This window comes from Castor canadensis, chromosome 15 (genome assembly GCF_047511655.1).
Source record: "Castor canadensis chromosome 15, mCasCan1.hap1v2, whole genome shotgun sequence".
In the NCBI taxonomy this organism is placed as follows: Eukaryota; Metazoa; Chordata; class Mammalia; order Rodentia; family Castoridae; genus Castor; species Castor canadensis.
In genome coordinates, this window is record NC_133400.1 from 12716259 (window position 1) to 12726538 (window position 10280).

At 53.7% G+C, this 10280-nt stretch overlaps 2 protein-coding genes and 1 non-coding gene across 7 annotated transcripts in view; 1 reads left to right on the forward strand and 2 right to left on the reverse strand.

Moving 5' to 3' along the window:
• The window catches only part of LOC109684981 (RNA-binding Raly-like protein), a 14124-nt gene extending 6866 nt beyond the window's left edge, over nucleotides 1-7258 (forward strand). For 2 of the 5 annotated variants that reach the window (XM_020161620.2, XM_020161619.2), the window contains exons 2-7: nucleotides 504-582; nucleotides 4497-4544; nucleotides 4628-4773; nucleotides 4919-5035; nucleotides 5380-5519; nucleotides 6503-7258. In XM_020161620.2, the coding sequence (XP_020017209.2) occupies nucleotides 504-582; nucleotides 4497-4544; nucleotides 4628-4773; nucleotides 4919-5035; nucleotides 5380-5519; nucleotides 6503-6541 (569 nt within the window). In that variant the 3' untranslated portion in view covers nucleotides 6542-7258. The remainder of the gene's footprint in view (nucleotides 1-503; nucleotides 583-4496; nucleotides 4545-4627; nucleotides 4774-4918; nucleotides 5036-5379; nucleotides 5520-6502) is intronic. The other 3 variants (XM_020161621.2, XM_074055671.1, XM_020161618.2) reach the window with 2 other exon arrangements.
• Trnag-gcc (transfer RNA glycine (anticodon GCC)) lies at nucleotides 3355-3425 on the reverse strand. The gene has a single exon. It is a non-coding gene; the product is annotated as a tRNA-Gly (tRNA).
• A 63-nt stretch (nucleotides 7259-7321) lies between the features above and the next one.
• Exosc6 (exosome component 6) lies at nucleotides 7322-10276 on the reverse strand. Its single transcript, XM_074055670.1, has one exon. It carries the CDS (start codon nucleotides 9273-9275, stop codon nucleotides 8457-8459), a length of 819 nt encoding a protein of 272 aa, XP_073911771.1. The 5' UTR covers nucleotides 9276-10276; the 3' UTR covers nucleotides 7322-8456.
• Between the last annotated feature and the right edge of the window lie 4 nt (nucleotides 10277-10280).

The following is a 10280-nucleotide window of genomic DNA, read 5'->3' on the forward strand; positions in this document are numbered from 1 at the left end:
CTAAACAGGACAGCTGCAGGGTGTAGGCCAGGCAATGGGCAGGCCAGTGTGCAGGCAGCGGGACAGATGCTTTCAGTCCAGGGCAGGCAGCAGGAGGACACTTGAGAATTAACCTAGACCAGGGTTGAGTGTCTCCTCAGAGGACACAAGGATCACAGGCATCCCTCCTCCTGCCTTTTGACGGTACCATCCCAAATTCCAGGGCCTGGACATGGGGTTGATTCTGACCTAAGGAATGGGTCTGAAGAAAATAGTACAACCTTCCTGACCCTTGGGGTATTTTTGAAATGTGCAAAAGGGATTATTTGTCTCTTTGTCTAGGGGCATGTCCAGGATGGCCTCCTAGAGTCTGAGTCCAGCCCTGGGTGGGGGCCAGGTCTCTCAGACGAGAGTTCTGCCTTCCAGAGCTGAGCAACAGGGCAGAGCCCTACATGTGTGGGTCTTCTCTTGCACACCTTCCTTCAATCCTTCAACTCTGCCTTACTCTCATGTTTTCTTTTTAGATTTGGACATGGCTGGTGAGCCCAGACCAGGCCCCACCCGGCCTGGCCAGAAGAGGCAGCAGGGCACAGCTATCTTTTGGTGAGTCTGTCCAGGTGGTCTGTTGGTGAGGGAGGCTGTTTTCTGGCTTGTTTGGGTTCCCCTGAGATGGGACAAGGACCCCAGTAGGCTCCCTAAGTATATTGCTTAGAGCCCTGTGAGGAGGTCCCTTGCCCCTCAGCCTCAGGTTTTGTCTGTAAACTAAGGGAATTTATCCAGGGCATTCCAGCACCCCTTCTGGCTAATGGACTGAGCCACCATTCTGAGGACTGAGGGCAGGGGCGTAGGTTCCCTGACACAAGCCTCTCCTCTGGTAGCTGGGACTTTTTCCAGGTATAAATGTCTGGGAAGTAGTAAATGGGAACCTTCTGGGATGGCATGTTGCCCCTTGGAACCTGCAAGCAATTTTAAAGAAACTTTGAAGCCTTTTCAAAGTTCTGCCAAGCCAACATGCTATATTCCCAGGGGTAAAGAGGGTGTGTAAGCCATGATGGCCTCTTTGTCCCCTCAGCAGGGCATCTGTAATGGCTGCAGTCAGCTCCTGGCCTCATTGTGGGCATTTGGATGGTTTCTGAGGTGAGGTGGGGAGAACAGCACTGTTCTAAACACAGTTCCAGTTACTTTGGTGTTCATCTCTGCCCGTTTCCCAGAAAGTAGAGTGGCAGGGCTGGATGTGGGCTGCTCTGAGGTGCCTCTGCAGCTCCATGTTGACCTCAGGAATGATTCAGTGTAACCCTATAGTAGACCAGTGGGGTAACTGAGGGTTTTTAAGCTTGTGTGTCCTTGGTGATGCAGACCTGTTGCCTCTTGCTGTGTGCTTAATGCTATGTGTCACCTTGCCATCACATGTGCAAGACTTTCGTCTAGGGAGTGATGTGGTTCTGGGACTTTCTGTCTGATGGGGGGGCTAGTGGTTCTCCTAGTTATAATATGTGGATTTTTTTTTCCTTTTCTTTCTTTTTTCTGATAGTACTAGAATTTGAACTCAGCACCTGTGCTCAGTAGACAGGCACTCTACTATTTGAGCCATGTCCCCAGCCCTTTTTCTTTCTGTTGAGACGGAGTCTATTCCTATAGTGCAGTTTGCCTTGAGCTCCCAATCCTCTTGCCTCTTCCTTTTAAGTGCTTGGATTGTAGAAATGTGCCACCATGCCTGGTTCTCTTTCTTTTCTTTTCTGTCTCTGTCTCTCTCTGTCTCTCTGTCTCTGTCTCTGTCTCTCTCTCTCTTTCTCTAATTAATTAGTTTTTTGTGGCGCCGGGGTCAAACACAGAGCTTCATGAATGCTAGGCGAGTGCTCTACCACACAGCTATACTCCCAACCCCCCATATGTGTTATTTCTGCATCCCCCAGGGGAGGACCCATTCCTGGAGGCCCTGCAATACCAGATCAATGGGTAGAGTAGACAGAGCTCCTATTCCATCTCCTGCTCCAAACATCCTTTATCCTCAGATATTAAACTGATAAGACTGCTGAGAAATAGTCACATGGGTTTTTTTTTTTTTTAAATTTGCAATACTGGGGCCTGAACTCAGAAGTGTTCACTTACTAGGCAGGTACTCTACTACTCGAACCACTCCACTGGCCCTTTTTTGTGTTGGGTTTTTCTTCCTTTTTGCAGCACTGGGGTTTGAACTCAACTCAAGGCTTCACACTTGGCTAGGCAGGTGCATTCACTGATCAGTCCACTTTGTCAGCCCTTTTTCTGTGGTATGTTTTTCCAAGACCTATAGGTCTCATGAACTGTTTGCCCAGGGCTGGCTTCAAACTGCAATCCTCCTGATCTCTGCCTCCTGAGTAGCTAGGGATTACAGGCTTGAGCCACAGGTGCCAGCTTCATTTAGTCATTTTTGAGGCTGAGTGAAGAGGCCTCCTCAGTTCTCCAGTTCTAGTTACGTTAATCAAATTCCATATTTTTTGCTCTAAGCCCTGGCCCAGCAGGCTTGGACCTAGTGCTGTCAGCCTTCACTGGGGTTGTACATGGAGGGTGGAAGTAACAGGGACTGATGTCTGTTCTACAGTGACTCAGGCTCCATTTGGAGGGGTCCCTGGGCTTTCATGACAGGAACAGAGGTGGGCAAAGGTAGCCTCCTTAAGGCCCTGTTGTCCCCAGGGGACTCCTATGAGGCCAAGTACTTCCCTAGGCGCTGGGGTAGTGCAGATGGGAGGCTGGGGTGGTGGCTTTGGCCCCCTTGAGTCTATCCCCAGAGGAGGCAAAGGTTGGGGATAGGGCTGTGCCGGGCACTAAGCAGCTGGACGCCCTATGAAAAGTGGTCAAGTGCAGGCCATAGGATTTGGGCCTTGAAAGGGAATTTGCCAACATGGAAAGTTGTGGTGGAAGGATTGGCCACATAGGTCCTCTCCTGTCTCACGGGGTAACCCTTAGAAGAGACACTTGAAGACACTTGAAGAGATGTCTTGATCTCTGCCCACAGATCCATTCCCCCGTGGTGTTTCTTTGTTCCTTTTTGTGGAAAGTCCCAGACCAGAGGCAGGGGCAGCTGCTGCCCAGGGGCAACTAGGCAGCTCCCCTTGGGGAGGAATGGGCAAGGCCACCCAACTGGGGCACAGACCTCAATGTGGGTGAAACAAGGCAGGGATGAGAAGTTTCCAGGAATCTTTGCTTTTAATAGGCAGAGGCTGTAAGAGCACAGGTGTCTACCCTGCAGTTTCAATTTGGGCAGCTGCCAGTAAAATATTGCCTTTTGCACGGCTCATTCCTGGCTAGTTAGGACAATAGTGTTGGGAAATGTAGAGAAAAAAAAAAAAAAACCCAAAACGAACAAAAACCCCACAAACCTGAAAAAACAAGCCATGCATTGGCCGGGAATCGAACCCGGGCCTCCCGCGTGGCAGGCGAGAATTCTACCACTGAACCACCAATGCTGCTATATGTCACTCTCCCATCTGGTAACCCAGGTGGTTGGTTAAAGTGCTGTGTACATGGGGCTAGACCCCACAGGAGAAATGAAGTGTTCATGTTTCCAAGAAATCTGAATGACTATCCTGGCCACAACACCCCTCCAGACCCAACCCCGCATGGCTGAGGGTGGGATCTGAGCCCGGCAGCCTGCTGGCTCTCTTCTCTCCTCCAACCGGAATCAGCAGCAGCCGTGTTTCCTGGGCCGCCCACCCAGACCTCCTGAAGCCAGAAAGCAGCGGGTGGCTGGAAATTTCGCCTGCATTTCTGGGGACCTTGCAGGATAAAAGGGAAGGGCTGGTACTCCGGCCTCACCTTGTAGGCCGGTCTGAGCTGTGGACATGGACAGTATCAGAAAGTTGTTTCAGAACTTTATTTCCGTTCCCATGCATTCTTCCTCTAACCCCCATCTCATCACTCTCCCCAGCACCGGGTGTCCCCACAAACCCTTCCTGCCCTGCAAGAGATCCCCAGTTGTCTGCACAGATTCCCCACCCCGGCACCAGTGCCTTGGAGTGAGCGTTCAGTGTGAGCCTGGAACCTTTCCGGAGCAACTGTCCTCTTCTAAGGCCTGCAGGCAAGGGGCAGGTGGCCTGGCCACAGCTCTGACTCTGCTTGCTGGCTCTGCATCCTGGCAATTCCCACGGCAGGATTAAAGGCTCTCACCCTCCAGAGTGGCTTTGGGCTCTGTCTTAGCTCTTTCCTTTCATCCTTTGCCAGACTAAGACCCATAACATCAGCAGTGCCTGGCTCAAGCAGAGGAGCCTTTAGAGGGGTCAAGGTGCTGGCCAGAGCCTGCAGGTGATGTTTTCCTCCTGCCACCTGGGACCATCAGGTGGGCTCCTTATCAGAGTACAAGCAGAGGGAAGCTGGTTTCCTGTGGTCTTCCAAAGTGATCTTGAATTAGGGTTTCTTCCAGTGAGGAATTCTGGCTTTCTAAAGAAGAGCTGCTTACTTGTTTCCCAAATACAAATGGGGACCAGGCAGAGAATTTGGCCCTGGACAGTGACCCTTCTCTCCATTTGTCTCTGCAACAGTAACTATGACCTGAACTACAAATTGCACAGAGAAGATGTCCCTTACAGGTGGGTGAATCTTGCCCTGGATCCTCTGGGGAGCAGCAGGTAGAGCTGGTTGGCCTGACTGTCCCTCTACCCTGTCCCTTTAGGGTGTATGAATATCAGAGGATTCCTCCGCTTATCAACCAGGTGCCTGCCAAGATCCGCAGGACCCATGTGGGCCTGGGAATCAAGAGCAGCTGCAACCCACACAAGGCCTCCAGGAATAGCCATCTGGCCCCCAGGCAGATGAAACGTGAGTGATGGGGCACAGACCTTAGCTGCAGCACTAGGGAAGAGCTGGGCAGCCTTATCCAAAGTGAGGGTAGGCCCCAGAGCCTTGCAACACTACCCTCGTCCCCTACAGCCTCTGTGGGCACCAACCCTGGCCTCTCTCCCAGCAGTCCCAACTGAAGAGCTGCACTCCATCAGGAGGGCACTGAGTCAGATCAAAGCCCAGGTGGACAGCCTGTTGGAGAGTCTTGAGCACATGGATCAGCAGGACGACCAGCCTGAAGGTCAGGTATCCAATAGGCCCAGGCCACACTCTAAGCAGGCCCAGCTTTTCCTGTTCCTGAACTTGCCAGAGCACCAAGGGTCTTGCCTTGTGCTCTCCCTGACTACAGGCCTCCCCTACCCAGAACACACCTCTCCTCCACTCCCTCTGGCTGTTCGTCTCTTGTGGCTTCTGGGTTGTCCCATTACCTTTGCTCACTTAGCACCTCTCTAGAGCCAGAGCAGTGTCCCTACTTATCCACCTCTTGCTCTCTGGAGTCCTAGAGGCCTGAGATCACTGTTGGGCCCCTGATGGAGTCAGCTAGGGCCTCCAAACTCAGCCATTGACTGTTGACTATCTGCACAGGGAAAAAGGAAAGTGAAGAGAGCAGGAGCTCAGGAAGTGAGAGCTCCTCATGCAGAACTACTGAGTCTCAGCAGGAGCCCAGGGACCACAGGGCCTGTCCAGAAGCAGATAGCTCCGAGGAAAACACGGATGTGGTGCAGGTAGTGAGTGGTCTGCTCTCCTTCCCTTCTCCACCCTACTTATGTTGGGTCCTTATGGCCTCCCTGTGAGCAAGGAAGGATCACTTCAGTTTATGCAGGAGCCCACAGTGGGGTGTGGGGAGGCTTATAACTTCTATCCCAGAGCAGTGCCCAGAAGGATGAGCGCTACCCTGTTTTTTATTCCAAATCTGGGCTTGGTTGGCTCAGCTGTTTCTGTGAGGCAATTGGTCACTTGGGTCAGTCAGTCCCAGGCTGAAATATCTAGCTGGAGGGGAGGAGAGAGTTCAGCATTATAGAGGTACTATCACAGGTGTGTTTCATAGCCCTCGCATAGGAACCACCTTGTGAACTTGTTAAAACTCACATTTTTGCCCTCTCCCTGGGTCTACCCCCACCTACTGCCCCAAGGTTTTTGGGCTACACCATACCATACTCCCTCGGAAAGCTGTGGAATATTGACTTTGCTTAATGTAGAGCCAAACATGGAACCGATAATGGTCCTTTGTGCAGCATTAAAGGGTTTGAGTCTTCCCTGCCCTACCACTTCCTTCAGTGGTCCTTAAGCTAAGTCCCACAAAGCCTGGGTTGCAGAGGGAGGGACTGGAAGAAGTGAACTGCCCTCCTCCCCTGCTCAGCTGAGCTCAGGAGGGCCCTCACTGATACCCATGACTGAGTCACAGCTGCCTATGGAAAGAGAATGGGCTACATGGAAAGAATGTTTTCTTTTGCCTGTTGGTTCTGTGTTCCCAGGTCTCAAGAAGGGCTGGGGAAATGTAGCTTAGTAGTACAGGGTATATTTAGCATATGCAATCCCTAGCAACCCTCCCCTATAAAAAACGTACCTAGAGTAGCTCTAGAGCTGCTAAAGCTCCAAGACAGTGACGGAGTGGGTGGGGGAGCAGGGGGGGACTAGATGCAAGTAGATGACTCTTTCCTAGCTCTGACCTCTGGTCCAGAAGTCCTGCTTCTGTTTCTTTCTACAGGTGAAGAATCAAGCATCCAACCAGGAGGGCAGTCAGTAGGAACCCTTCCAGGATCATCAGCTCCATGCGTCTTCTTGGGTGACTCTCTTCCTTACCTTGTGTATTTTTTTGAAGGCCCCTCCAGCTGCACCCCTCAATCTGAGGCACCCATTCTGAGCTAGGGCAATGGAAGTGAAGGCATGGCATAACCAGATCAGCCAAAAGACCTTTCCATAGTGGTGAGGTTAGCTTTGGAGGTTGTTTCCAAGTGAGTTCTGGAGCTGGCAGGATGGGGAGGCCTGGGACAGCCTGAAGAGCAGTATCAGCCTCCCTGAATGCAGATATTGCCTAAGCTGCCCATGTGCAAGATCTGCTCTAATGACGTATAGCACCATGCATTCTCCAGCCACAGTGGTAAAACACATCTGTGTTGCAACACTGACCTGTGAAGTTTTTGGCATGTGTCCACCTAACCACTTGTCGTTCCAGACTTCCTATGTACCCTACAAAGCCACCAGTTAGAATACGAACATACATATTTTTAGTTTTTTGGGAGTGTCTTTTTTTGGAGGTGGGTGGTACTGGTGTTTGAACTCAGACAGGTCTTCGTGCTTGCTAGTCAGGCAGGCATGCTCCCCTTAGGTCACTCCTGCAGCCCTGGGAGTTTGTTTTATGTCCTGTTTCTATCTCCTGTCTCTCTAGTATACTATGTATTTCAGACCTGCTCTAGAAAAACAGAAGGGGGAAAAAAATAAAATCTGTATTTCTTCTTCCTCATCAGTGGTTATCGTGATCCCCAAACTCCTGATCCTTGGGCTATGCTAGGCCAGCCCTTTCTATAGCTTAACAGCCCCTTGAGACACACCCCAGGTCCCTGCCCTGACTTAAGGGCAGTCTCACATGGCTTCCACCATTCCAGCCCAGAGCACAGCAGGGCTCAGGAGCCACCCAAGGAAGACCCCACCCTCCTAGTTAGCCAGGTGTATCTGTATCGTTTCCCAATATCCAGTTCAGTCTGTGCTGCCCAGGGCCTTGCTCCTAGGAGCAAGGTTGGACAAGAGGGACCAGATGATGAAGTCAGTTCAGGATTCCCCCTTCTCACCAACAGTGGAGGCGCCTTCTGGTTGCTCTGCTCTGCTGGCTAAGAAAGAATGGGATCTGGCTCTCTCCCTGCACCCAGCACCTTTTCCAGCTGTGTTCTTAACCCACACTAAGCCAGAAGCAAAGAGTGCTCTTGGGACCACTGAGTTCTCCCCAGTTTTGTCACATGTCAGCAAGTGCTCTGGAGTCTAGCACTTGAGTGGGCACCCTTTCCTCCTCCAAACCTCACTACCCACAACCACCTCTGTAGTCACTTCAGTATTTCACCCTACCTCTTCTGCGCTCATTGGTCTAAAGGACAGGAAACACTTAAATTTAAGGCACTGCTGTCCCAATGCCTAGACAATAAGGATCCAGGAACATACCAGAAGAGCCTTCTCTTTAAATCTCATACCAAGAAGAACCACAACTCAAATGTTTTTCAGATATAAAAATGTTTGTTGTTTTAGCTCGGATAGTGAGAAGGCACAGCCACTCATCCATCCTCCTAAAAGTAGCCCAGTTATATTGGAGGGAGTCAATGGTCGTCCTGCTCAGGGTCCATCCCCAAGACCATAGCTCCAGGTCTCATTTTGCAGGAAGTCCAGCTGAGGTCTTCTTCCAATTTCGGAATAAGGCTGCTTTCACTTTTCTCCAACTGCATCGTAGCTGGGAGCCAGCTCAAGTAGCAAAGTCCCTTTAATGGGATGGTTTCTAAGAAGCCTGCCCAACACGGCTGTCCAGTGTAGCGCTCTTGTGTGTGCGCACCAGTCCGCACCCTCTCCTGTGCTCCGGTTTCTTAGCTCGGGCAGTAGGGAGACCGACAGCGGAGGCCCTGTAGGGACGGGATGGTGGCAGCGTGGTCCTCGGCGTCCTTGTCGCTCAGGCATCTGATTCAGGGCGGGGCGGCGGCGCCCCTCCGGCGGGCAGCCCGTACCAGGCACTGCTGCAGCACGGGGTAGAGGCGCTGGCAGCCCTCCAGGCCCAGGCGCACGGCCTCGGCCCAGCTCTCAGTCTGGCCGCCCTCTCCACTGCCCAGCAACCCAGCCACCTGGTTGAGCACCGGCATGAGCGCCACGGTGAGGCCGGTGGCGGCGCGCTCCTCCTCTAGCCGCGTGGGGTCCAGCAGCCAGGTGGGCGCGGGCCCCGGCGCGAGGCTCAGGCCGCAGCCCACCACCAGGTCATACATCTCCACTCCCGCGTCGGCCAGAGCGAGTGCAGCGGCCGTGAGCGAGGCAGCCAGCGCCGAGCCGCCGTCCTCCAGCAGCAGCGCGGACACCTCGAGCTGCGCGCGAGGGTAGCGGCCCAGGCGCACGGCCGGCTCCAGCGCCTCCTGCAGCGCCAGCGCCAGCTCGCGCTCCTCGCCGCCGCCCGGGGGCGCGCGGCGCCGGCGGCCGGAGAAGGGCGCACGGCGGAAGTCGCAGACCAGGCGGCCGCGCAGCGCGGCCGGGGCCTCGCCTCCCGCTCCCGCAGGGCCGCCTCCACGCTCACCGCCCTCGGCCTGGCGCGGGCCCGACACGGCGCACAGCACTTTGGTGCCTCCCGCCTCCAAGTAGGCCGAGCCCTTGGCCTGGCTCAGCAGCCCGGCGCGCGCGTACACCGGCCGCAGCCGTGTCGGGTCCCTGGCGGCGGGCGCCTCGTCCTCGTCGGCAGCGTACAGTTGCGGTGGCTGGGACTCCTCTGGTCCGCGAATGCGGCGGTGGTCCCCTGGCATGGCGGCGTTCCGCGTGCTAGCCGCTTCCGCCTGCCGCGCGGCCTCGCACTGCGGCTCTTCCGCCGGCTTAAAGATACGCGCCCGCGCAAGGGCTGTCGGGATAGCGGCATCCGCATCGCCCCCTGGCGGCCTGGCGGGAGAACGGCGAGCGCTGTCCCTCTCCCCAGACAGGCTAGCTAGCTGGGTGGCTGGCTCCAGCAGGCCTGCCCACGTGATAACTGACCTCTAGCCTTCCAAGCTAGGGCCATCTCAGTGGCGTGTCTTCTTCTTTTCACCTGTGAAGGTTGCCATTATTTAAATTTCGCACTTACCCAAGATGATGAGGGCTTCTGTACTCAGTGCTCAGGTGCTATTAACACTTGAATAAATAGGAATGTCTGCCTTTCTGCACTGGTCACTGGGCTGTGTGATCATCTTTCTACCCTAACACTTAATCTGGCATACGCTCCTGGAAGCTCTCTAACACTCCAGGTGAAAACTGTGTCCTCCTGCCCTCTCCCCACCAAACTCTCAACACCCTCCACTCTGCCAGCAAAGCTCAGTGACTCTGGGCCCCAGGACCAGCCTGCTGTATCTCTAGGAGCTAATGCAGACAAACAGTACTTTTACCTCCCCCACCCTATTGATTTCCAATCCCACTGTTGTAGACTTGGCCGGAAGGGACTCAGGGCCAGGCCACGGACTCTATCCTATCTTTGGGTCACAGAAGCAGGAATGATGGGCAGTCATTGGGGCAGAGGAGACAACAACTTGAATCCTGAATACCTTCTGTGGTCAACACCTCACCTGGCAGAGTAGCACCAAAAGGAGGATGAGGAAGGACAGAAGCCTAAGACAGGGCGAGGTTCTTCCAACAGAAGCTCTAAGAAAGGTATGTCACCTCTCTGAGTAACCTGGTAAAACTTACTGAATTATATCAATGCCTTGCCCCATCTCTTCCCACCTAGTCTGCCTAAACCTCCACAAACGTCTTGACGAAACTCCAGGGGCCATTTCCCAAAGTTC

Excerpts from the sequence above, each read along its gene's own strand:
- Exosc6 (XM_074055670.1), bottom strand. The coding sequence starts at position 9,275 with ATGCCAGGGGACCACCGCCGCATTCGCGGACCAGAGGAGTCCCAGCCA.